The sequence below is a fragment of the Psittacula echo genome (genome assembly GCF_963264785.1).
Source record: "Psittacula echo genome assembly, chromosome: 4".
NCBI lineage: Eukaryota > Metazoa > Chordata > Aves > Psittaciformes > Psittacidae > Psittacula > Psittacula echo.
The window spans coordinates 77,312,035-77,339,932 of NC_137738.1; the positions used below are offsets into that span (position 1 = coordinate 77,312,035).

The 27,898-nt window shown below is 41.3% G+C and overlaps 1 protein-coding gene across 1 annotated transcript in view; it reads right to left on the reverse strand.

The window, feature by feature from the left end:
• The window catches only part of LOC308220129 (protein FAM135A-like), a gene marked incomplete at its 3' end in the record, with an annotated part of 57,330 nt that overhangs the window by 21,833 nt on the left and 7,599 nt on the right, over positions 1-27,898 (reverse strand). Inside the window, exons 2-3 of the mRNA XM_080615917.1 lie at positions 19,839-19,924; positions 16,078-16,198 (exon numbers count right to left, since the gene is read on the reverse strand). Coding sequence (XP_080472043.1) covers positions 16,078-16,154 — 77 coding nt within the window. The 5' untranslated portion in view covers positions 16,155-16,198; positions 19,839-19,924. The remainder of the gene's footprint in view (positions 1-16,077; positions 16,199-19,838; positions 19,925-27,898) is intronic.

Here is a 27,898-nt window from a genome sequence, read left to right on the forward strand (position 1 = left end):
ACCCATGATGTAGAACTGAGAGTTCCCAGAAGGGCTGGATCACTGCTGGGTTGGGAGCGAGTTATCGGTCGGCAGCTGGTGAGGTGCTGTATTCTGTTCCCTTGTTATATCCTGTATCATTATTATTATTGGTGGTAGCAGTAGTGATTTGTGTTATACCTTAGTTACTGGACTGTTCTTATCTCAACCCGTGGGAGTTACATTCTTTTGATTCTCCTCCTCATCCCTCCAGGAGCGGGGGGAAGAAAGGCCGGGGGGGGGGGGGGGGAGAAGTAGACTGCATGGTTCTAATTTACGGCCTGGGCTTAAACCACGACAGTTCTTTTTGGCGCACAACAGGGGGCATGAAGGGTTGAGATAACAACAGATCTGACCAAGGCACAATGCTGATTTATTGGCTCTCAAAGTTGTTTCTCTTGATGTCACAGTTTCAGTATGCTGTAGCTTACTTAGAGCTGGTATTTGCTGTGTTAGTGCTTATCAAGTGTGGGGCTTGGGCTAGGGTTCTTGTTTCACTGAACTTTATGGTAATGGCTTGTAATACGGGCGGGCTCCGGCAGCAGGGCAGGATGAACGTGGCCGTGGACTTGTACCTGGCTGTCCCGCTGCTTTTCACCATCCTGGCCCTCGTCCTCGCCTCCGTCTTCGTGAGGCTGTGGGGAGCCGAGGGGGAGCGGGCCCTGGGAGCTGGCTGAAGCAGCCCGGGAGAGCAGCCCTGGGGACCAAGCGGCAGCGGGAGCGGGGCCGGAGGCTGGGAGGGAGCGGCTGCCGGTGGAGAAGGTCGGGCGGTCGCAGAGGCCGGGAAGGAGGCGGCTGCCGAGCAGAGGGAGGAGGCGGTGGAGGAGCCAAGCCCCGTGGCCGAGCCCTGCCCCGCAGCAGCCGAAAGCATTCCCTGGCAGCCGCCCACTGAGCCCCGTGAGCCTGAACCCCAGAAGGATGCAGGAGACCACGCAGCACTTTCCAGCAAGGCAGAGGAGGAAGATCTGGACGCAGAAAAAGGGAAGCTGGTGGTGAGAGAGCCAGCAAGCACAGCAGCTACACCAGCCCCAGTGACAAGTACAGCAGCATCATTTGAGAGTTCTGAAGGTTTTGAATGGCCTTTGAGTATCTTTGGGACCTGCCTGCTGATTGTGATGGGGATCACCATGTTGGCACACATACAGAGTGTGTTTTACCCATGACAATTTTGTCTGATCTTGAAAGTTAAGCAGAGTCGGGTTTGGGCCTTGTCTAGGATTAGACGACGATATAGGAGGACCAAGAGGTTTTCCCCAAGGCTGGACAGTCATGAGTGTCATGGTGTGTGGGACAGTATGGGCAAGTATCTAGTCCACTGGGCCCCTCCAGTGCTTTGGAAGCGTCGGAGATGGAAGGCAGCTGTATGGAGTTCCCAGGGACAAGTTGCAGAAACTGCTGAAGAGGAGGGTGAATTATTTTGAGCCTGGCGGGCCCGTGACACTTCAGGCCATCAGGGCAGAGATGCAACACAGAGATGGACTCGTGATTGAGAGGTGGACTTAGCAATGGACACTATTGCACAGGTTATTCACGAGTGTAAACACTGCACACAGCCTCTCCTGCTCTGAAAGACTGTTACAAGAGGTGGAACCTGACATCATGGACCGAATGGACTCAGCAGCATTATAGAGACTGGTCCATGCACTAAGAAATGATCTCTTTCTCTGTGTGTGTGTATGTGGAGGTATATATATGTAAGAGCGATAGTATATTGAAAATGTGGGATCTGAGCATGATGTGAATGGTATGGAATACGGGGTGGATACTGTCCTGGGTTTAGCAGTAGCAGTCATTTTTTCTCCTTCTTAGTAGCTCCAGGAGCAGGGGAAGAAAGGATGTGGGGTGGAAGTAGACTGCGGGATTCTAATTTACGGCCTGGGCTTAAACCATGACACACAGGAAGATTCTTATCTTGCAAACAGTTTTTAATATGTACTTCTTGTATGGACCAACACGTCTGCTGTAATTGTGGGGTTTATCTCATTTAACAAATCCTAATTCAGATACTTTAGAAGCAGGAAAATTACCATGCCCAGAAAACTTTGTTTAAAATCTTTTATCAATCTTTTCTATGAACAACTCAGGAGTTTCCCAACTGCTAACATATTTTTATTGAGACAAATAAAACAAAGGGCAAGTTTACAGGAAACAGATTGAAAGTTCCTGTTCATTTGAGAACAAGCTTCCTTGAAAATAAATTACTTTTAATTTAACAATACCTCACATGTCTATGGCACACATTATGTCCAACAATTAAAGATACAGATAAACAAAACAGTTATTGGACCAAATGTTTGAGAGAACTATTTGGAAGACCAATACCTCAAGTAAGTCACAGCAGCTTGTTACGAAATACGATCAAGTGCATAAGACAGGAGAGAAGGGAAAGCAAATGCAGCTGGGTATTTTGCCTGATTATTACAAAAGTCTTTTCTCCATGTTCTTACCACAGGTACACTCGGGCAGAATTCTTGCTGGGGTTATGAATATTTATTTAAAAACTTGAAATGGGAACAACCTCAAAGACGCATGGCTTTTTTAGAGAGCCACAAAAACACACAGTACTACATTATCTCTTATTTAATAAATATATCTTAACTTATATTAGTCTATGTTTATAATTTTAGTTCCTCTTTTATTTCCTGTTATTACTGAAGGGAACAGGACAGAAATAATACTAAATGACCTTGCATCTTTAAATTATAACAGCTCCGTGAAGCTCATCTTCAGGGTTACTTTTTCCCCATGTTCTCCTGAATGACAACTTTTTATTTAGCTTGAAAGTATTCTTCATTTGACTTTTTGATTCAGCATTAGCCTTGCAAATGACACATTGCAAGTATTTAATCACAGAATCATAGAATGGTAAGGATTGGAAAGGACCTTAGGATCATCTATTTCCAACCAAGTGGCTTGAACATACCCATTTTCTGGGGACACATATGTGGGGCATTGGGTTTTCCTGGTAAGCAGGATCACAATTTTTCAAAGTTCCCCTCTCCTTGCAAACAGGCAGCAGTTTTTATCCAGACACATAACATACACATTTTGAAACAAAAGGTTAGCAAACACAGCAGATGGGAGACCAGAAGATGAGTCTGACAAATCATTTTCTGGCATTTACTGGTCTTTCAAATTTTTTAAGTTTTTCAGCTGTGCAATTCTTTTCCTCTCATCTGTCAGTAAGCAAGTACTCAAGCCTTACAATTCAGTTTGTTTGCAGTTTAATGAAAGGCAATCTCTGTTTAAATAGCAAATAAATTATACATTAAACCAGAGACAGAAATTCAGGTACCATGAAGAAAACTCTTGCAAAAAGTCACGACAAAAAAGCCCACGTCTACTGTTGCATCTTATGCAAGATACATCAAATAAAGGTCATCACTTTACCACTTTACCAACTATGTCATTCAAAAAGTCACATTAGTTCCTTCAGCTCAGTATTTTAAATTGAATCACCATAGTTTCAAATATGACATACTGCTCTGAAATGTTATTAGGTCACTAAGAAAGAAAAACAGTCTCAGAATCTGAAGCCTCTATTTTCCTTCAGGAAAGACACAGCTTCATAATTCATTTAAGTCAGCCCAAGATAGTGCTGCCACCAGCAAGAGCAATTTGCAGAGCAAAACCCCTTTTACATGTTTTTGCCCCACCTCAAACAAGTTTTGATGTTCCACCAACTGGATGGTAAATCAGATCAACACATTCATTCACCTGGATAGTAGCTGCAGTAGGGGCTATTACAGAAGGCAGGACTACACAATCGCAGGAGACAGCAGGACCATTCCCTTCAGTGACATGACAACGACTTAGGTCTGGCTGAGCTACTGGTGGGCCTCCCTGCTCAGAAATCATGTGAAATTATACTGCCACTTCCTGGAAATTATTTTTTATCTCAACTTCAATCACTTCAACTCTAAAAAGACTGAGAGAAGCAGATCTGCTCACTATGTACTGTATTTATGCATTATTAACATAATTCATAAGGAACAATCTCAGACAATATTACCAGAGTAACATTACAAGCAAGTATGAAAAGTTAGCAGAAGTCAAGACCTGTTTCTCTAAATTCCAAAATTCAAATTCTGATTAAGATGATCTTAAAACCCCATGAATGTCGAAGAGTAAGGCTAGCATTCAAGATTTGAAAGCAAGAGACTCCCAAACACTCTACTTCTTATGCCCTCATGAAAAGGAGGAAGCTGCTGTTCTTTTTACTTTTTACTTTTGTTGCAGTAGAGCCACCTCCTACAGCAAAAATATCTTTGGTCTCTCAACACATACCCCATGTAGTACATGACAGCAAATACACCCTTTAAAAGAACAAAGTTACAAATACAAACTCAGAAGAGTTAAGCTTCGGATCCCAGTTTATTTAAACTAAACAAATTACATAGGCACAAACAAATTAGCCAAACCCCTTTCCCTCCTGCCAGCTTCCACAAGCTGTATTCCCCGCAGACACACAGTGCCCACTGAACCTGTTTAACAAGTCTAAAAAACTAAACAAACAATCACACAAACAAACAATTTTCTAAAGTCTACATTTTGTCAAAGGCTTTTGCCTTCAGAAAACCCTCATGAGCACTACAGAAAACTCTGGAGGGTATCCAAAATAATTTGAAATAATTTTATGCAGGCACGTATTCAGGAAAGGTAGGAAACAAACTGCTGAAGAGAAGATACGCAAAAATAATGAGACAAAAACTGAGAAGGGCAGAACAGTACAATGCGGAAAAGGGAAAGAGTCCATAGAAGCACTAACCACAGTAATAGGATTGAACTGTGGAGATGATCATCATAGAATCACAGAATGGTTTGGGTTGGAAGGTACTTTAAAGATAATCTAGTTCCCACTTCCATCACAGGAAGGGACACTTTCCATTAGACCAGGTTCCTCCAAGCCCCATCCAACCTGGCCTTGAACTCTGCCAGTGATGGGGCAGCCACAGCTTTTCTGGGCAACCTGTGCCTGTGTCTCACTCCCTCACAGTGAAGAACTTTCTTCCTAGGGTCTAATCAAGGTGACAGTGATCACCAAGGTGACAGTGTGATTTGCTGTATACATGCACACTAAGGAGCCTAAATTTTTCCATGGGCATGCATATCTGAACCCTTGTGTTCCCCTTATGAGGCTGACCTCCCACTACTGCTCCCTAAAAGCTGGGTTCTACAAAACTCACTGAAGAAGAATCCAAGTTCTCCCTGGGGAATTGGAAACTGAGGGTCTCTGCTGCTCTGGATGTCTACAGACCTGCCTTTCTAACATCTCCGTCTTTCAGAACTGACCTACAAAAGTGCTTTGGCATTCTGGGGGTGATTAGGGCCCTTTTCCCAGCAAGTATCAGGGGTGGGTCCCTCTGTCTTCTGCAGTTGTCTGAGTCCTTCTCTTTGTCACTCATGCAAACTGGCAAGTGGGAAATCCCGCCCCTTCCCATAATAAGGAAATACCAAGAACAATGTTTTGAAAATGAGACTCTACTTTTACAATGTAAGGATTTTTGCAAGAAATCAAGTTTAAGGAGTTCTGTTTTCCACTTTTCATCTGACCTGTCCTCCCAGGCACTCACTCTTGCCCCTCTGCTGCAATACACTGCACCTTCCTCAGTGACACCAACACGGTACTTGCAGAGCAGTTGTGCAAACTGGCCCAACTCAGCAGCTCAACTGAGAGCAGGTGGCCGCAGCCGCTCAGCCCCCACAGCTGAGAGGGCAGTGGCATGAAGCAGCCAGCAGAGATGAAGATGGAAGCTCTGCAAATAGGCACTGCCAGGCAAGCTCTGTATCTCTACAGGAGAGCTTAGGGAAATCAGAATTGACATACCTAGCATCTATCTGTACCCTAGGGGCAGGGATGCCAGCTGAGATGAATGCAGAAGGTCAAACAGAGGTTTTGTTTCAAACCATGCTTATCTGTGGGTGGCTCTCACTCAGCAGATCATACTGACATAATGGCCTCTCCTGTGCAAGAGGTATCTTTCTAATATGGAAGCTGTAACTTTTACAGATATTTCTCTCAGGACAAGGTCCATCATTACAGTTAAACCAACCTGAAGTTGACATAAGTAGGGATCTATCCCGGGTTCTCTTCCCTTGTTATTTCCCTTATCATTATTATTATTATTGGTGGTAGCAGTACTGGTTTTGTGTTGTACCTTAGTTACTGGACTGTTCTTATCTCAACCCATGGGAGTTACATCCTTTCGATTCTCCTCCCCATCCATCTCCCCGGGAGCGGGGGGAGTAAGGGGGGGGAGCGAGCGACTGGCTGCATGGTTCTGAGTTGCCGGCTGGGCTTAAACCACGACAGGATCCCATTCCTCCTGTGTAATTTATACTTCTGTACCAGCACTGACAGAATATCTGATCCTGATGTGGGCCAGGAAGATGAACCTAAATCGTATTCTGTTTTCTGCTGGCTTACCATTCTGAACTGACCAGCTGTAAGGTAGAACAACACTACTGCAGGCACACTGGGCACACCTGAAGAAGAACTACACCGTTCAGGCAGCTGCTATCCAACTGATCTCCCTACCTGTAACATCTAGACACTTAGCACAGTGGTCCTGCCAGCTTAACCCACTTTGTGACTACACAGCTGCCAAAAGCAAGCTTTTTTTTTTTACTGACCACTGAAGATGACTTCAAGAGCAAACAAAACAGAAGACCACGCATATCACACTTTTTGGCAGATATATGCCAGAAGTATGGCTGTACTGGCTCGAGCCAACTACAAATCCATGGATGAGAATGCTGTTTCATAACACATTCAGGTTCATGGTGCTAACAGTGGGCCATGCTGGGTCACACTGGGTGCATTTTCTCACCCTCTCTCTGCAACAAAATCAGTGCCCACGCAGTTTCACAACCATCCACAGCAAAGAAATTGGCACAATTAACATGCTTTTTTTTTTTTTTTTTAACTCCCCAGTCTGATCTCCTCCAATAGCCTGGAAGCTACTTTTTGCACTAAAACACGAATCAGCATTATAAGATTATAAATAAGGTTGAAAAAATAATTCAAAAATCTGAGAAGTCACTTTCTGTGGAGTAAAGCAGGAGGTTTAAGGAGTGAAAGAGGAAGATATTCTGGAGAGGGAACCTGACTAAAGCAGAGGCAGCAAGTCTGAGTTTGGCAGTGGGAGGACTGAGCCTGGTTCCATATTCAGACAAAGCAATATGCTCTCTGGAGTATATGATTATCCAGTAAACTGCTGTTAGTGACTACAGATACAGGTACACATATGGGTATGATCAGATGAAAGTTTAGCAGAAAAACGCAGAAAGACACCATACCAGGAATGTCTGCCTGCATCACGAGGCAGTCAAGACTTTAGAATGCAGAATGAGGACCTTTCTCTCTCCCTTCCTTCAGAGAGCAGCGGATTGCAAACTATGTTTTAAAATTTCCGAAAGTACTACACGGGTCTAAGAGCTAACATCTGAACAAAATCCAGGTGATGTGAAATTTTTACCCAGTATCTGAGAAGTCTGTAATATGCAATGAGTACCCATAAACATTAATGTGTATTTTTTGAACCAATACAAAGATGATGCAGGAAGAAACCCCAACACACTTGAGTTTTTATAAAACATATTTTCAGGACAACTACAATAACCAACTGTTAGCTATACCTCTGTGAATAATGATTGAAGAAATAAGCACCTGTACCATCATCTTTACATAACAGAGTATGTATCTAAACCAGGAACTGATTTAGTTTCTTGAATTGGAGGCTACTCTTCTAAGAATTTACATGGGGTGGGGAGGCAGGATTCTCCAGGCTTCAGACTAGAAGCCCAATTTACCATGGCTCCAGCTGACTCCCGGATAAGCTTCCCTGTGTGTCTAGAAGTCTAATACAGGCATTGTACTTGGATATCCGAATGCATGCAGTACAACCCTGGTATGTGTCTTCAGTTCCACTCACAGCTAAGGCAGAGTACTTCAAAAGCCTTAATTTGCCAGCTAACTCAAAAGAAGTAGTGTTCAGTTTCCCACTTAGCAAATACAAGGCTTTTTATTTCAAAAAGACAAGATTCTGAAGTACCATCATAAGGTACTTCAAACTGCCAGTGCCCTTTGGGACCAGACTATGTCACTGATTCTCTTGACATCCTGCATCAGAAGGGCTAATGAGCTATCTGATGGTACTAACTTTTAACTTCTGAAGCAATACCAACTTAAAACATGACTTCTGAACTACTCATTCCCAGTCTTACCCATTCTTGCCTCAGGGCAACTAGGACTTGTGTGTGTGCCTCTACTGTTGAAGTAGAATCAGAAACAGGTCCACTTTCAAAAAAGAAAAATAAAACCAAAAGAAAAGTGTTTGGTTTTTCTTCCCTAAATAGATTTATTCCCCCGTTTTTGGAGCTGAGTTTACAAACCAGCCCCAAACCTTACACTCATATCTCTGCTATTTCTATTATTGCAAAACTTTAAGAACTGTATTGTAAAACTCTGAAGAACAGAGCTCATCTCCAACTGTTAGACAAATCTGACAGCTTTCTTCTCCTTTTGTAAAGGCCATGTTATGTTAAGATCACAGTACAATACTTCAGACAATAAGCTACATGGTCAGAAGGCAATTCACCACACTTATTTCCAGAAAGCTGCATCGTACAGAAATGTAGCTGGAAAGTAGAAGTACGCCTGGGCTGTATGAATTAAAAAGAAAATGAAACAGATGAGCCTGAGGAGTCTCCCTCTCTGGAGACATTCAGAACCTGCCTGGACACGTTCCTGTGTAACCCGCTCTAGGTGGCCCTGCCTTGGGAGGGGGGTTGGACTAGATGATCTCCAGAGATTCCTTCCAACCCTAATGATTCTGTGATTAAGAGTTTGTTACTTGATTATAAGCTAACAACATAAAACATCAGCAGAGGCTACTTCTTTATTTAAGGACTCTTGATATAGTCAGGAGAAAGAAAAGTGGTCCTACCGAAAGTGTACTCTTCAAATTTCAATTTCTGTTAATAAATTATAAAATTAATGTAGACAACCCATTGGGTCCAGGAAAAGAAAAAAAGACAACTTTTCATATATTGCATTATTTCTCATTAAATTACTGTGTAATCATAGTAAGATTCATTAAAATTCATACTCTGATTCAGTGCATTTTATTTTATGCTACATTAGACAACCACACACACGGAAGCATAAAATGTCAATGCTGCTGAGATACATCCGTAAGTATCTGCATATGGAAAAAACATAAATCTACGGAATGATGAACACCATAAGGCTGAATTTCCAGTAGTCTCTGATGCTTAAAAATCCTTCGACTTTCAGTAAGACTTAGGTTCACAAGCAATTTAGTGCTACTGAAATCCTACCAATAACCTAACTTCAGATATGATACACCTCAAAAAAGGTGGTCTATGTTAGAATCTGCTAAAGTCTCTTCTGTGGAAGCTATTTAATATTATTTTTTCCATCTGTTCACCAGTATTTATAAAGCAAAACCACATAAAAATAGTGTGGTAGACTTACATTACTGATGTAAACTCTTGATATGCCTTTGGAAGCACACTTTAACCCAAACCAAAGTCAAATAGCAGATAACTAGATGCACTGAACACAAATGTAAACCTGCAGCTATAATAGCGGGCTATGGTTAATACTTTATTCTACTTGCACCATTCACAGTCTACTTGGGTTAACAACAAATTTACACTTAGCTGAAATAACCATTACCAAGTTCTGCTTCTGAAAACCACATAGAAACACTACTATTAAAAATCACGTAAATCCAGCTGTGGCCATGTGTGTGCATGGCTATTACTGATACAATAACAAATGATTAGTGAAAAAGTAAGAAGTTAGCATTGGGATTACAAGAACGCACAGACAGGGAAAACATAGACTAAAGCTGTTTTCAAAGCAGATCTTGCACAGCAATGTGTGTGCTGTGCTAAACTACAAAACATCAGCTGTTTCTTTAGCTTAACTTGCCATTTCACAGGTGAAAAAGCAATACAGAGCTCTAAAGCAATGAAAATCTCATTTTCTCACAACTGAGGTTACCAGGAAATTTCTCTTGCTACCCAAAGGAAAGATGTAACTATTCTAAGTTAGACATAAGGATTTATGACCCGGTGATGTAACACTGCATCTTAACCAGAATACTACAACATTATTACACCTTTGATAACCATCTGTTTGAATTCAGAAATGCTCAATACATCTGCATCTCAGTTCAGGATGCTAACGCATACAAAACACGTATGTAAATGTGGAGGATAAGCATCCACAGTCCACAGCAGAAAAATGGGTAAGAGACAACTTGCTCTTACAGTAGTGTCTTTTAAGAACATTGTAAATAACATTCATAATCATCAGGAGGCAGTGGCAGGAGGTAAAGCAGAAAGTTGTTATAAGAACCTACAGACTTCTGTTACAACCAGTGATAATGTTGCCACCGGTGTCCCCCAGCCTTCTACTGGCATGAACTTCTAAACATCAAGAAAAGACAGGCCAAAATCACATTACCAGGACATCATATATTCTGTCTATCTAAAGCTGAGAACATCATGCAATGCTCCAAGAGCATATGAAAATGTTTCAAGAGAACATTGTCATCTGTTCTACATCAACTGATTTGCATTTCAGCTTCCTGGAACAAGCCTGTCACAAAGTATTAAAAGATTATTCAAGCAGGCAGAATAGGCCTTTCATTAACAAACCTACTAAATTAGCTAGCTGCCTATTGTGCAAACAGAGAAGAGTCCTTATGCTATAGGACTTAGAGACAATATGTGAATGGAACTATAAATAGGGAAAGCACACTGACACAGACACAATATTTGTCAGTGTGGCAAAAAAAGATTTCAGGAAACAGCTTTTGTCCAAAGATACAGGGCAAACAGGAAAAAAAAAGAGAAAACATTTTTCCCCATCTCCAGCACAGGAAGTGATAATAAACTGATCCTACATGTCCAGAAATCCCACACTCTGGTCAGTAACTCTTATCACAGAGAAACCTTTTATCTCTCATAGCTCTCAATTGTGCAAGACAGTATTTTTGCAAAAAATATACATGTACTGACCATCTATTTTGCAGACTTTTCCAAAGAGTAAAATCAGTATGGAGAGATGAGCACCCTGGCTTCAAAACTTACCAACCCTGACAAGCACTGCTAAGCTGCTGGTGGGAGTCAGGCACCATAACACAGGAAGGATGCAGACCTTGCTTTTCTAAACTATGCTTCCTGGTACACTCTGGCTGTTAAAGCTGAGTATGCAACAGGCCACAGTGCCCTGCTGGCTCATGTTTAATCTGCATTCCACCAGGACCCTCACATGCTTTTTTTGCAAAGGTGCTTTCTAGTCAGCTGTCCCCCAAGGTGCACTCACATATGGGGTTATTCAACCTCATCTGGAGGACTTCGCGTTAGCCCTTGAGATTCCTATAAGCCTAGTTCTCCAGTTTGGCTAGACCCTCCAAACAGCAGCTCTCCAGGGTATCCAACCATTCCCTGCAACTTGTTATCATTCAGAATCATGGAATCATAGAATAGTTAGGGTTGGAAAGGACCTTAAGATCATCTAGTTCCAACCCCCCTGCCATGGGCAGGAACACCCCACACTAAACCATGCCACCCAAGGCCTCATCCAACCTGGCCTTGAACACCACCAAGGATGGAGCACTCACAACCTCCCTGGGCAACCCATTCCAGTGCCTCATCACCCTCACAGTAAAGAATTTCTTCCTTATATGCAATCTAAACTTCCCCTGTTCAAGTTTGAACCTGTTACCCCTTGTCCTGTCACTACAGTCCCTGATGAATAGTCCATCCCCAGCATCCTTGTAGGCCCCCTTCAGATAGTGGAAGGCTGCTATGAGATGTCCACGCAGTCTTCTCTTCTCCAGGATGAACAGCCCCAACTTTCTCAGCCTGTCTTCATACATCCTCGTGGCCCTCCTCTGGACTTGTTCCAACAGTCCCATGTCCTTTTTATGTTGAGGACACCAGAACTGCAAACAACACTCCAAGTGAGGTCTCACAAGGCAGGATCACCTCCTTTGACCTGCTGGTCATGCTCCTCTTGATGCAGCCCAGGATACGGTTGGCTTTCTGGGCTGCGAGCGCACACTTCTGGCTCATGTTCATTTTCTCATCAACCAACACCCCCAAGTCCTTCTCTGCAGGGTTGCTCTGAATCTCTTCACTGCCCAACCTGACACCCTGTCTAGGCTGTTAATCAAAACACTAACTACTGGCCACGAGGGGTGCCACCAGTCATCACCTTAAGTCAGTCTTCACACAACTGACTACAACTCTTTAAGCCCAATCATCTAGCCAGTTTTCCACTCAACTCATTCACCGCTTCTGCAGTCCACGTTTCAATCAAGCTTTGTTATGCTTCCCTTTGTATTTATAAAAGGTTATCACTACAAAGCCCAAATCTAACTGGAGCTTTAATGAGCTAAGATGATAAAATACCCTGAAGCCTTGCTATCTCAGAGCATCATTTTCACAGGTTCCAAGCAATTACATTTCTTTTATTCATTTTGTCACACAGTACTCACATATCAATCCCTGCTAGGGCAAAAATTCCCATCATCACAGCCCACTAGTTCAAAAAGTGAAAATATGTGAAGCCTTATTTGAATGTAACAAGAGATTAAATAAATCAGCCCAACTATCTGGAGCAAGCTGGGTTCTAAGCAAGTAGCACAGAGTTGTAAGAAAATACAAGGAAGTATCTGCGCTAGACAAGAATTGTATTTAACTACTGGTTTACTGTACTACATAGTCCTGTGATTACAGCCACAGTGCAACTTTCAGAAGATGCTAACCACCAGAATCACCACAGACATAGGAACAACCTTTCTTGACCTAGATGGGAAGGAGGAAGCCACACATACAGACAAGTCTCATGTATTAGAACGAAGTGTCTGTTCTCTTTCTCTTTTGCTTACAATAGTAAGTTATCAAACACGAAGAAAATAAAAGAGTCTGCTTTAAAGGGTCAGTTACAAGAATAACATGGTTGTAACAGTGGGTCTGTCAGAAGACCCTGCAGGTTAATTTGATATTGAGTGTAACTGAGTCTGCACTACTGATGGGTTTAGCTCAGCAGAGTGGTTTTGAGGCACTTTCCTCAGTGATCCTGGTTTGCTGCACACTGGTTCAATTCACTGAGAGCTTTCCATGTACAGAACCTAGATGTCTCCTGGAGAAAGCTAAACCACAGGCTCTAATCTACACGTCACGAAATGTACTTCAGCCCCGGGGGAGGGGTGGGGGGGGGGCAGAACAAAAAGATCTCAACCAACTATGGTATGAACAATTTCAAAATATACTCATGAAGCAAAACATCTGGTCCAGGGGATGAGATTAAATTTAGTCTGAAGTAACCCTGGAACCACACCGATACAGGGACATCAACACTGCTTCTATTTAGTAATTCCTAAAGTACCAAATTAATGGTTAGCGTAAACACCATCATAACTGCTTCTGGCAATAGTGTCACTAAAGATACAAATCTAAGAAAACATGCTACAGTGGGATGCAATAGCTGGCAGATTTCTTTAACTAATTATAAACCCAGGAAAAGATAACTCGTTTTGACTGGATATTGGCATATGTGGGCTTTACAGAAAGCGTTGGGGAATGTGCCACAAATTCAAATGACCAAACTGATTCAGTTCATGTTTAATAAAAGATTCACAAGACTGACATTTAAAAAATAGATCAGGGTGAGCACTGACAGAGCCACTGAAAGCATAAGGCAAAGCTGTGAAGAAAAACAAAACTGATCAGAAGGGAATTTTGGCTGGAAATTATGATGTCTCAAATAATCACGGGAGTGAGAATCTGGACTTACTCTCTAACCAACTAGTTTGTATAAAAATCAACTAAGATTTAAAAAGGAGCTTGATCAGCTTGATGTGATTACTTGCAATAGCTGCCATTTTATTTTACACAATTCAGAATGCTTCTAACAGCATGAGACAGGCATGCTAAGATGGGCAGGCTTGAATGCACACAATCCCAAACAAACCCAGAATACAATCAGTTCTATACCTGAATTTTGGAGAGAGAAACCATGCTAAACACTACAGTATCTCAAAAATAGGAGGCTAACAATGAAGCTAAAGATTTCCTGTTCTGCTGATTCAATCCTTCACCCAAGAGCTCCTCCAGCAATGTAAATACTACATCCTGTCTCCAACAGAAACAAAGACAGTTCCCAAGAAAAATACTAGAACTTACCCAAATTGACAGAAATTATCACACTAGTCACATTATTCAGTCTTTTAAACTATTCTGTGAACTCCCTCTCCTTCCCAATATTGCTTTCTAAGGGATCTTGCCCAGAGTTAAAGGTTTAGCTTGAAAGCAAAGGTAGTATCTACTGATGTCACTTTTCTCCCTATGTCAGCATTCTACCTCTCTGAACCTGCCCTGTGAACTTGCTGCCTTTTAAAGAGTAAGCTAAAAAGAAACATGTCAAATAGAACACTGGTAATTATACTCCTGTGCTTTGCTTCTCAACTATGTTTCTGAGGAATCATTTGAACTGCAAAGTTAAGACAACCAAAACCACTTTCTTCTCTTCAAGCTCTTCTCTATTAGAGTTAACATGCTGCCATGTTAACATTCTACCCTCTCCTTCTCCACTGATTTCAGAGATTAAAAAAGGCTACAGTTTAACAGACTGTGCTTTTTCTTGAAGTAGTAAGAACATTTTCGGTGTTTTCCCAGTCATCTTAACACTTCCTTAACCCTCCTCTTCCAACGAAGAGAGAAATTACAATTTTCCCTGAAGAGGGGACAGAGACTGTTGCATATACTTTGACTGCAGATGGTGGCAAGCATAACAGGTAATCACTTCTGTCAGTACCAGCTTCAGGTCAAATTTAGAGAGAAGCTAGCTTTAATAAAATATAGCTAAAAACTAACAGTAACATGGCAAAACCAGAGGCTAGCTAGCAATGTTTCATAACAGTATTTTATGCCTCTTTCTCCTGAGCAACTTCCCAATCCTACCATTTATATCACTCTTCCCCAAAACCCACCTCAGAGGGTTAATACTAGGTGGGGGAACTATGTACATACCAAAGCAATGAAATTTTCCAGTTACTTTACCTTCATCAATTCACCCTGTCAAAAAAAACCCAAACAACAAAACAAGCTCAGACAAACAACCCAACCCTACCAAAACCAATACTCCCACACACACCTCGAATTAGAACAAGGTTAAAACCAAGAATGAATTTTCTTATTACTAAAGTGTTCCTAAGCAAAGTTATTCTATGATGCTCTGGAAAAAGGAGCTATCATAAATCAACGCTGGCATATATTGTCTCCTGCCCGTAAACACTGACACAGCTTCAACCAGATTTATTTAAAACAAACATCCTAAGAACTACAACACTGACAGGTATTTTTACTGTAGTCTGTTAGAAGACTGACAGAAGGGCAATGTACCACGATACTGGATGACCAATAATCTTTAATAATTCAAAAATAAACTACAAAGGATTATTTCCTATGTGGCCACGGAAAAGGAGAACTTTAGAAAGTAATCTGGCAACAATCAGGTAATATCAAATAAAAGGAATGTGAAAAAGCCTTCTACAGAGACCAGGTGGACTAAGAGGAGGTCAGGAGAGCCTAATGAGGCAGTATGCAACTGTAACTGCGGAGGCACAGCACAGTGTGAGGAAGAGAGAAGGTGGTAAAGTTCTCCACTGCCAAATTGATAAATGAGTAAGTTATTGGGGCAGTAACATTTTTTAAAGATTGAAGAAAAACACCTGTCAGATTTCAAACAAAAGGGATCACAGAAATGAAGATATGAAAGGGTAAAAGCTTTCCTCTTCTTCAGTTAGACAGAATAAAATATTATTACAACTTAGTCTGGACAAATTATTTGGGCATTTAATTCCTAGGAAGTATTTGCCTTTCCAGTAAGGACTAAAAATTTCTCCAATTACTATAACAAGTCAGTAACACATGAAGCAATGCTACATGACAGTACCCATTAAGGTCTTTCCAGCATCAGCCATCCACCAAAGTTCGAAAGAACGTACTACCTACCCTCTTTGAAACAAATCCACATTGAAGAATTTGTGGAGCTCCACGGAGAATTCTACCATAGCCTGAACTTCACTCATGTTTAGGAGGATGAAGAAGTCAAAACTTGTCAGCACCTTAGTTACTGAAAACAAACAGAAACCAAACTTTTTAGAACACAAGCTGTGGATAATGCCTGTTTGGTGCTTAAAAAGGACAACGCTATACACAATTTTGCACAGCTTCCTTAAAAACACAGGCCCGGGGGTAAACAAGAATATAGGGTGTACTAAATCTGCCCCACAGTAACTTCCAGTTTTGTTGCAAAGGAGTCAAATGCCATCAGAGAGTATCACAACACACCATCAGCATAATACAATCCAGGCACTTGCCAGTACCTCTACACTGCAGATTTGCTCTGGCACTTGTCTGGAAAGGGCAAATTACTTCTGACAAGGAGAAAAAGAGCATGGTCTCCTTCCAGCCCTTGCTGAAGCAGAATGACTATGCAGGCTGCAGTGCCTCAACTCTGATGTGAGGACAGGGACAGCTGAATTACAGCATGGCCAAACAGTACAGAGGAAGTGCGCAACCAAGCCATGTAGTGCTTTAGATGGAGAGGTTCTAGAGGAAAGATCTCTAGATCTAGGCAGGATCTAGGGAGGTCAACATGCTCATTTTCAGTCAGTCTTCATCAGTAGTAAAGTGCTAATTCTCGCTGCCTTCTTCACAGTCACAGACTGGCACCTTCCTGCTAATTTACAACTGCCTGCTGATGCTTAAATTAAAATTCTACAGACTTTACCAAGTTCTTCTATTTTTCCTTCAACACTACCAACTAGATTAATAAAATAGGTTACACTTTTCTGCAAACACTTGTCTTCAAACTTCGCAGTTCCCACAAGCACCATCTGGACTGAAGAATAAGCTAACCAGAAGACCTAAACCAGACTATGCTCCATGCACATTAGTCCATCTTCTGGGTCTAATGCAGAAACAGCAAACAAAAACTTAGCCTGGAGCTTGAGTGGATTATGGGGTTTTTAGTTTCTAAAATTCTGAACATTTGGGTGTTTGTGAAGCAGCAGGCAGTACTACTGAGACTGAAACAAGAGTAGCTGGCAAAAAAGTCAGCGCCAGCACAGTTAGCAGTCACCTGAAAGCAAACTTACCTCTAGCCTACCAACTAAATTATCTTGGCATACAACTCAAAGTAAGATTTACTCTTCTATACTCACCTAGAGAAGCCAGAAGGCTTCAAACATCATAGCACAGATCTAGACTTTTAACTATAAACAAGACGTTAATTCTGACCTTGGTTTAACAGACGAGGACTTTGCATGCCCTTTACAAAACAATGGAACAGTATGTTACTGAAGTAACAGGTGCCAGGATAAGAGGAATTTTGCTTCTGAAGCTGTTATGACAATACGAAGAACTCAGATCAAGGGCCCTTACTGCAAGATCAATACTACAATATTTAGATGATGCTACTAATTCAGCTTGTCTAAAAATCCTGTCATCATTCAAATTTCAATCAAGGGATTTCAAGAGATTAAATGAGTGATGCCGCAAGTTTTCTACAGTATGCAGTGTTAGGACTGCCCCTGATAATGTACAGGGCTTTGGAACAATTTCCTCTTCCACTGCTGTGTTGATAGGACTGTGTAGAGATGTCTTCAGTGGTCTTTAAATCTAGAATCAAGAAGTTCTGCATTCTAATTCTCTGGGATTGTCATAATGGATTTTCACATGTGCATTACCTACCAAATGAAATATATCTTCTGCAAATGGAACACTGAGCTGCCACTGAGCAGAGATCCAGAGATCCTAGACCTGCCATGACCCTTGGCTCACTAGCTGGGCAACAAACCTTGTGCATAAAAACCTGTGATAAACTGTCCATTGCCTCAGAAAAGAGCCCACTTTAAAACAGTCAGGAAAAAGCAAAAGGACTTAAACACAGGATGCCATGGGGTAGTCTCAACCTGCCTGCATTTCGATGAAACTACATTTTCAAGGGAGGAAGACATCACATGCCTCTGACTCCCCAGCACAATGAGTGGCACAATGTCCCTGAGCAGCCTGCCTTCACTAACAGAAGGAAAAACTTTTCCTGAAGGAGCTGATGGGCCAAGTAATCACTCCCCTAAATGCTTCAGGGTCCCACAAGCCCCCAGTAGGAAAACTCAGAACAACCCAGAACTAGTCCTGTTAGACAACTTCAAAGGTCCACTTCATGAATGAGTTAACCAGAAAAAAACCCTACGAGAGAGACACATCTTACATTACTGCCAAAGGGCTGTCGAATGACCTTGTGGTATTTCCGGTCTATCTAACACAGCTCTAGCTGGGACCACTCCCTCCCTCTGTCAAGCTGACTTGGCATCCCCAGCTAGTCCACCAAAAACACTGCCTGGGCAGGCAACCCCTGCAGACCAAACACATGTTCCAGCAAACACAGGCCTGCACAACACAGCACCGTGTGTTTTAATCCAGGAACACAGCCCTTGCTCAACTACCAGCAGTACTGGGAACACCATCACCCATGCCTTGCTCCAGTATCAACTGCAGAACTAGTAAGAAATACTGAGCCACAGTTCAAACAGTGCACCCAGAAGCAATGCTGCATGCCACTGCAGGTACCCAGGACTGCAGTCCATCATCTGACCTTTGAGGATGGCTTTTTCTTCACCAAACATGAACCTGTTCCACATGCATCTTAACCTGGGTGAAGGGAAGCATTTACTGCCCTGGGCTAACATAAACCAAATCACTACTTTTCTGTCAAGGTCCTTCATATCAATGCAAAGGAGAACAGTATTTTCTTAAGTATATAACAGAAAGTGTTACGCAATGATTAAACATTTTTAAGGAGAAACTGAAAGCAAACAAAAAAGTTAAACACATGTAGAAGTATTGTTTTGTATAGATTCCATTAAAATTTACAGCTAAACTTCACTAATTTCAATGACATTAAATCCTCACCACTCATTTTAATACTTAATGACCTTACCGTTGTATTTTAAAGCGTATAATTAACATTCAGAAGCCAAGCTACTGAACTGCACATTTGTCCTGTCTGCATATAAGAAGCAGAAGACTCCTTCAGTAGATCTCTACATATGAGTAACAGAGGTTAATGCAGCATATAAACATGTATCAGAAGATGAAAATGGGAAGAAAATCCTAATATACAAGTTAGAACAAGGTGGGGGGGGATCATAACTTTTGGCAGTTACTTAACATATAAAATCAACAGCATTTCAATACTCAAAAATATTTAATCACTGAGACTGAACATCTCCAATAGTTCAAATGTCAGTTAAAGCCACCTGATCCTATACTGAGGGCCAAAACTCTGCTTTCCTTTACACTTCTGGGAGTTTATTTATTTTCTTAACTTGGAAGAACTCCTACATATCCTAACCAGGTCATGTTGTTCCTACACTAGCTCACCACTTCTTTAGTTATCCGAACTAATCTCTTCTAAGACAACAATACAAAATGGATCATAGGATATCAGATTTTAAAAGACTATCAGAAGGAAAAAATGTTTCTTGATTCTTTTTTTTTTTTCTTTAATTGATAATTTTAGTGATACTTCACAGCAGTTGCATCAGAACAGCTAAACGTGCAATGAAAAGATGGATGCAGGTTTACAGAAACCTCCTAAACCACCTTTGTTCTCAGAGAAATGCCTGTGTAACAGTGCCATTGACCTGTTGAGAACTGCCAGACAATGCAAAGAAACAAACTCGCAGTACATTCAAAGAATCTCTTACCTCCACTGGTAAATGCTCCATTTCAGTATGTTCATTAACCAGTCTTCCAGTTCTTCGCTACTGCTGTCAAAAACATACTGCTTGAACTAAAAAACAAACAAACAGAACATTTTACTAAGAGCAATATCTCTAGAGCTTCTCAGTACTCATGCTCTTCATTCTCTTTTCCTGCATCCTAATAACAGGCCTATCATGTCCTCTCCAGTAACTATACGTGTATAGTTACTGGAGTAACTATACGTATATACCACCTTCCACCATTCTCCAATCCGCCCTCAGCTCCTGCACTGCAGTTTTCAGCTTTCTGCATAGGTAGCAGTCTGACACCTATTTTTTCAAAATAAAGTGAAAAAATACAACCTCTTGTGCAGCCAATGCTCTAGCAAAGCTGACATTGCCATGCTCAGACAAACTACCCCCATCTTCACCAAGGAATTCTGAAATAAAGTTTCCAGAGAACTCTTGTACACCCCCGGTCACCCCAACCCTGAGCCACCCATACAAGTCTATGGGGCTGGATAGGTTACAACCAAGAGCACTAAAGGAGCTGGTAGAGGAGCTCAACAAGCTACTCTCCATCATCTATCAGCAGTCCTGGTTTAATGGGCAGCTCCCAGAGGATTAGAGGTTGGCCAATGTGACATCTTTCTACAGAAAGGGCAGGGAGGAAGAGCCTGGAAACTACAGGCCTGTCAGCCTGATCCCCGTGCCAGGGAAGGTCATGGAGCAGATCATCCTGAATGTGATCACACAGCACATGCAGGAAAACCAGGAGATCAGGCCCAGTCAGCACAGATTCATGAAGGGGAGGTCCTGCCTGACCAACCTGATCTCCTTCTACGATATGGTGACCCACCTGGTTGATGAGGGAAAGGCTGTGGACATTGTGTATGTGGACTTAAGTAAAGCATTTGACAAGTTGGCTGGGAGTGTTGATCTGCTGAAGGATAGGAAGGCTCTGCAGAGGAATCTGGACAGGCTGGATTGATGAGCTGTGGCCAATGGTATGAGGTTCAACAAGGCAAAGTACTGGGTCCTGCACTTGGGTCACAACAACCCCAGGTAACGCTACAGGCTTAGGGAAGAGTGGCTGGAAAGCTGCTCAGAGGAAAAGGACCTGGGGGTGCTGATTGATGGCTGCTGAACATGAGCCAGCTTGTGCCCAGGCAGCAAAGGCGGCCAATGGCATCCTGGCCTGTATCAGCAATAGTGTGGCCAGCAGGACCAAGGCAGTGATCATCCCCCTGTACTCAGCAATGGTGAGGTCACACTTCTAATCTTCTAATTCCGTGTTCAGTTTTGGGCCCCTCACTGCAAGAGAGACACTGAGGGAGAAGATCCAGAGAAGGGCAACAAAGCTGGTGAAGGATCTGGAGAATGTGCCTTATGAAGAACGGCTGAGGGAACTGAGGTATTTAGTCTGGAAAAGAGAAGGCTCAGGGGGGACCTTACTGCTCTCTACAACTACCTGAAAGGAGGTTGTAGTGAGGTGAGTCTCGGTCTCTTCTCCCAAGTAACAAGTGATAGGACAAGAGATTAATGGCCTCAAGCTGCACCAAGGGAGGTTTAGATTGGATATTAGGAAAAATTTCTTCACAGAGAAGGTGATCAAGCATTGGCACAGGCTCCCCAGGAAAGTGGTGGAATCACCATTCCTGGAAATGTTCAAAAACTGTGTAGATGAGGCTTTTACTGACATGGTTTAGTGGTAGTCTTGGCAGTCCTGGTGCAATGGTTGGACCCGATGATCTTAAAAGTCTTTTCCAACCTAGTAGATTCTATGATCTCCGGAGTGTCTCTCAGCTCACCAGCAGCAATGTAGTGATGAGGAGGTAGAAGGATATTCTGGTCTGAGTCATCAAACACAGCTCATGCCCCCATGCAGTCTATATAGCTACCAGGGAGGAGACAACTTACAATAGGTCAGATGAAATTCTGCTGGTAAATCTCATTTCCTTTCTACTCAGGAGATGAAATTCAAGAGACAACGGAGAGAGCTCTAAGACCAAGAACTCACTTTCTCAGAGCAAACATTACAGGTAGACCAACATCACCTAACGCTCTGAAACTCCCCTTGAAGCTCCTGCTAAACCACTACCTTAGAACCGTTTGTTAAGAATCAGTCTATCTCCCCAGTATTCTTAAACCATTAGGGTATCTAAAAAAAAACCCTGAAAAACAACCAAAGTCTCCCTTTTTTTCTGATGACCCTTAGATGTCAGACAGAAAGAAAAGAGAATGCTCAGTTAGCCCTTCTTAGAGAAACTTCACATCGTTTTCTGTAAGTTTCAGAGAATTACAAACACAAAATCTATCACAGCTTGTGCAGGCAAGCCATGAAACTGAACTGGCTTTGCCTTAACTTCAGAGAGAAGGTGACAGAGCAAGTGGAGCATAAAAAAATGCATTATCTGTGATTTTTAAAAATAGAAGTCACTAGTGCATGTGATGTGTGATACTGCATCTTTGGTAACACAAATTATCAATAATGCCCCAGTAATATCCTGATACCATAATGCTGCATCAAAATGGCACCAACATTCATTCCATTTGTTTAACAATGCAATACAGCCTGTGTCACACCAGTTCTCTTTTAAAAAAGACCAAGTTCCTTTTTAAAAGAAAAATAGAGAAAACATGCAAAATTCTGAGTATTTGAATTCACTCTAGCCTTAGTTTTAATATTTTATATTTAGTAGAAGTCAAAAGCAAAAATACAGAATCCTATAAATGAAATACAAAATGTTTATTTTCCCCCAGTCTTCTTCTAGCTGCTCATTTAACACAGTCTTCAGATAGTTTTTTCTTGTAGGTTGCAGTAGAAGCTTTGTGCAGCTCCACCTCTGATCTCTTCTTCCCTGTCCTCTTCTTTACACCCAGAGACCCAGCACCTGCCCACACAAATTCAGCCACAATCCACCTCTGTGCCGATGACTCATAGATTTGTCCGTCCACCTGAGAACTGTCTTCACTTCCAATTTTAGCTGTTTCTTGGACACAGCCTTCAGTTGAAACTCAGTGTCAGGCCAAAACAGAGTTCTTGACCTGACCTGCAAGGCTAATATCAACTTTCTGAGCACCCACAATGGCACAATCTGACTGTAAACCTAGACAGTATTTTTCATTTAGTTTTTTTCTGGGTTCTCATAGACTTTGGCAAGACTATACACAAGACCTGCCAAATTTTTCAGCATATGATTAGAAATATATTCCATCTATCCATATAGCTAAAACTCACCTAAGCTAATATCTTTTGTTTAAGTTACTGTGAGGCTGAAAAAGCACAATTCACTGCATGCATTAGTTCAGCATGGTGCTGCAAAGAACCAGCCTGTTATTTTGATCATTTCACCTCTCTCTCTGCATCCCCTGCAGAGACAGCCTGGACTACTGCATCAAGCATAACTGTCTTGTTCTCCTTTGAAATCCTTTCACAGCTGTGCAGCACCCAGTATCACAGCATTCTGGTTGTAGAGCTCTCCAGCACTACAAATAAACCCTGGTTCTCCATAATTAAAAAGGTGAAGGGGTAGAAAAGAAATACTGATTACATTCTGGATTGCGAAAACAGTGTTGTAAAACAAGGCAAACAAACAAACAAACTTAAATTGGAATACCCAGGATACCTTCTTCAATTCATTATCCAATTTTAAAAAGCAACATGACCACAACTCAGAAAAAGACAAAAGAATAGACTACTTTATATCTGGAATTATTAATTACATTCTTTTTAAAGCTTCACAGTTATAAATAATTATATGAATGTAAATAACCACAGTTACTTAAATACGGTTAAACAATGACCTAATTTCATGGGCTCAGGGCAAAACTCAACTATTGTAATTTTCTTCTTTTCTGGTTCTCTAAGCCTATTACTTCCCGGACAACCACTACAAGGTTTGATTCACCATTTCTAACAAACCTAATGCAAGGTATCTATGACATTTTAATGGGCTAGATAAACAACCAGCTCAATAAAGCATTAAAACTCAAATTTTCCTGGTTTTCCTTTAAATTTAGCACCAATAACTGGTCGTCTATGCAGTACACTGATAAAAACAGCACACTCACTACTTTAAGCTGACAACTTGATTATTCTTACTGAGCATGGAAGTCATTAATATGTTGCATTTATTTCTTTTTTTCTCCCCTATTAATAGATCCTGTATGTGATTCAATAATTCATCTTGAACATTTATTAGCCTTATTCCCTTCTACCCTAGCATCGGCCTTTGTTTGTCTGACGAACGACGACATGTTAATTCTAAGCTTCTTCATTAAAAAGTTTAACATGAAAAGTTCTGTGAGCAGCATAGTTAAAATCTTGCTTTCCTTCTCACGTGTCCTTCACCCTTGGCCACAGTAATCCCCTACCCTTCATGGGTCCATGACGAGGCAAAAAAAATAATCACTCATCCTGCATGTATGATGAAGCTTTATCCACAGCAACTGGCCAGCTGCTGCAAAACAGACCTCATGCTAGCTGACTTGTGTACTTTACCTCCCAGTATGGGCACTAACTTCTGTGTCTTCTCTCTTCAGCCACCAATTTACACTAGACAAAAACCCCACCATCTTCAAGATCCCACCTCCTCTTCCACATTAGCCTGAATTGAGCAATGGTTTCACAGCAAGTTGTGAAGAAAGAGGAAACAGAACATGAGCAAACCAAACTGCATGCTTTATTTGCCTTCCACAAAGCCTTCCCCTAAAAAGAAAACCCACATTTTAAAAGCTATGATTAAAAGGGAATGACATAAGTGGCACAAATGTGACTGCCTTTGAGTGAAAACCACCAAAATGCAGCATTTTGATGAAAAGCAAACGCACTACCACCAAGGAGAGTGGACAATGTAAATCAGCAGTTAAGCTGTCCATTCACTACCAAGCCACCTTAACAACAGTGATGAAAGATAAATATCTCTAACTAAAGCAGAAGCAATGTAGCTAGAAATACATCTGCAAATCAACTAATTACTTATATTTTGCTTATAATTTTCAATTCATGTAATCAAACTATCTTTTCCTAATGATATATTCTGAAAAAACTCTTCTGGAACTTTACATAAAAAAAAAAGTAATGATCTTTAGTAAACTAAAAAGAAAATAAATTGCGAGGTGTAGTATGTTGGCTTAAAGAACAAATTGCATAGCTTAACACATTCACCTTCTCATAATCTCAAGAATTTATGAAAGGTGTGCTAGGTAAGAATTAATAAAGTAGGAAAGCTTACTAAAATAATTTTAATTCTGCCCAACTGAATAGGTTATTCATAAAATATTAAGGCTCTTAGTAGACCTAAAATATACTTCATTTTCCTACTTATACGAAGAATGCAGTATCTCTTTGAATTCCATGTCCCAAGCAATGCCATCAAATGAAAAATAACTCTCACATGGATGGATGAACTTGGCATTAAAACGTCTGCAACAACTGTCATTACTGTGCCATATTTTGTGAATCAGAACAGTGTCCAAAAGAAAATTGTTACAACTTCTCTCCCACCTCAAGCAAAATTACTGCAAAATAAATAGTCTGATTTCAACAGAAATAAAAAATAAATCTAACCATACACTCAGCAGATTATTTTTAATATATAATAATTCTATATTATTTCCTCTGGAAACAGAACAGCACAATTTACAGAGTTGAGTTCCAATACCTGCTCTGCGGTTACGGTTTGACAAGACAGTAAAAACAGTTCAGACTTGACAGGTTGATTTTGGCTTGGAAGGCTTTATGCCAAATAGTGACTGTCTTTCCTCCTACAGTAGGCATTAAGTCAGCACAAATGATATATTGTGTACTTTTATTAAGAAACGCGATAGTTTGCCCGCCTCATCAAAGTTGCATTAGGAGATAACCTGATAGTAAATCTGACACAGCATCAGTAGTCACAAACCCACTTCTTGAGTAGTTCCTACACTAGTATCACCTGTGGTGATAGGCTGGATGGGCCAAGATGGAAAAACAGTGACTTGCTTAGGACTTCCATGCAGATTTAAGTTAATTTAGAAACCCATGGGAGTCCTGTATCAAAGCCTATTTTATTTTACAACACCTAATGTTACAAACCTAATATAAAGTCAGCTGATTTGGGGTTGGCTTTACACTACAACATCTTTAAAAACATAATCCTTTATTTCATGTTTTTCCCTGTGGTTTGGCTTCCAGTTTCCTACCATTTTCACAAAACAATTCAAGACAAGCATTATAGCAAATAAATTTTGGGTAGAAGTTTGATTCTTTGATTTTCAATGCAAAAGAAAAATCTAAAAGATAGGGAAATATAAAACACTGATTTCACCTTCTCATAATTTCTGTCCACTGCCACTCACCAGAGAAATGTCACAGATTCTTATTTTTTTCTTCCTTTGTTCATGATTTTCTGATTACAGGTCTTCTAAGACCTTCCCTGCAACCCTTCTTGTCCACAAAACATGCATTAATTTTAAAGTCAAATCTGTATTAGTCTAGTACAAAGCACAATTTAGTTATGGTTGTATGATACAAGCATAAGGCTGAAGGACATTTAAGCAGACTGCCACTGCAAGCAATGACCAAATGTGGACACAGGAAAGTATTTCAGAATGTACATTAAAGCTTTTCAAGAACATACTGTATCAAACACCTACATGTCAGTTTGGTGCAAGACTTTAAGCTCTTGCTGCTTGCTTATCTTCATACTGATCAGGTGAGAAAGAGCTCTACTTTTCTCTGCCAACCACAGGCAGCACCTCCAGCAAATTATTCCCTGCTCATCTCCAAATCTAAAAGCATTAAGTTGAAAAATTTCTAGCTTTATAAGTTTACTTAGCTATTACCAAAATCAGTCAAGCACCAGATTTTAGTGCTCTATCCTTGATGTCCCCCACCTTCTTTCCTACCATTGGAGCCTGGAGCAAACCAGATCTGACCCAACAGCTACTAGGAAAAACAAACAAACAATACAACACAACAACAAAACCAACCAACCAAGCACACATACCTCCAACCCAAAAATAAAATTAAATCACTCCCTGCTTTCCTTCATCTGCTTTAGAAGAGAAGGGACTAAACACAGTACTTTATGTGCTTTTTGATGGACAAATGCTCAGCAAAAGAAGTTTCTGAAGAAACAAGAGTCAAGCAAAGGCGGCACTGACCGGTAGCAGTGGACAACTGTGATGGCAGCTTGAACAAACTGAGCAGAGCTCAGCATATGTGCTATACGAAGAATGGATGTCAGTAAGCACCGTAATAAAACAGCACATTATATATTATCAGCAGCAAAGTCTTCAAAGGATTTCCCTCTGCTACCTTTGGAGACTTGCTCCCACCCACCCCACGAACAGTCATCTCTAATTGTGCTGGCAGCTGGGGCAGGCAAAAAACCTACCACCATCACAACAAACCTTTACGGGTATTTTGGAGGTTATCCTGTGAATTTTTTGGGTTGGTTTGTTTGTTTTCAATTTACACCCCAACACTTCATTGATTTAAAGAAGTACAGCCTCCACAAACAGCTGCACTGATACCTCCGAAAGAGTAAGCCAATATTAATATCTAACTCTGAAGAAGTGAGCAAAGGCACAGCAAGAATTTCAGCCAGCTTTGGCCATGAAACTACACCATCAACAGCTTCAGAAGCTCCTTCCCCAGGTGCTCGTTCCCATCTTCACAGCATCAGCTCATCACCCCTGCAACACTGCCAGCACAGCTCTCCTGGGACAGCATTTTAAAATGAGTTCGTTACCATTTTAGAATACTCTATTTCTGCAGGGCTTCATCAGATCACTTCCTTATCCTGTTTCAAAGCACAGCTCCACAAATAGCAGTGCCATCACAGCGATGGGGAAGGGAAGGTGAGCAGCAGCACAACATAGTGGATCCTCTGACCAGCAAGCATGCCCATCTCCTCAGGCCTTGGCCTCAGCACAGCAAAGCAGTTTAAGTGGCAGGGTGAGAGAAACTGCCCCTTCCCACAGACATTCCTGAGGTAAAATACCCTCCATTTCTTCCTTATATTTACTTTTGCAAGTTGAAAGGGGAAGGAGACAGTACTCCTCCCCCTCAGGGA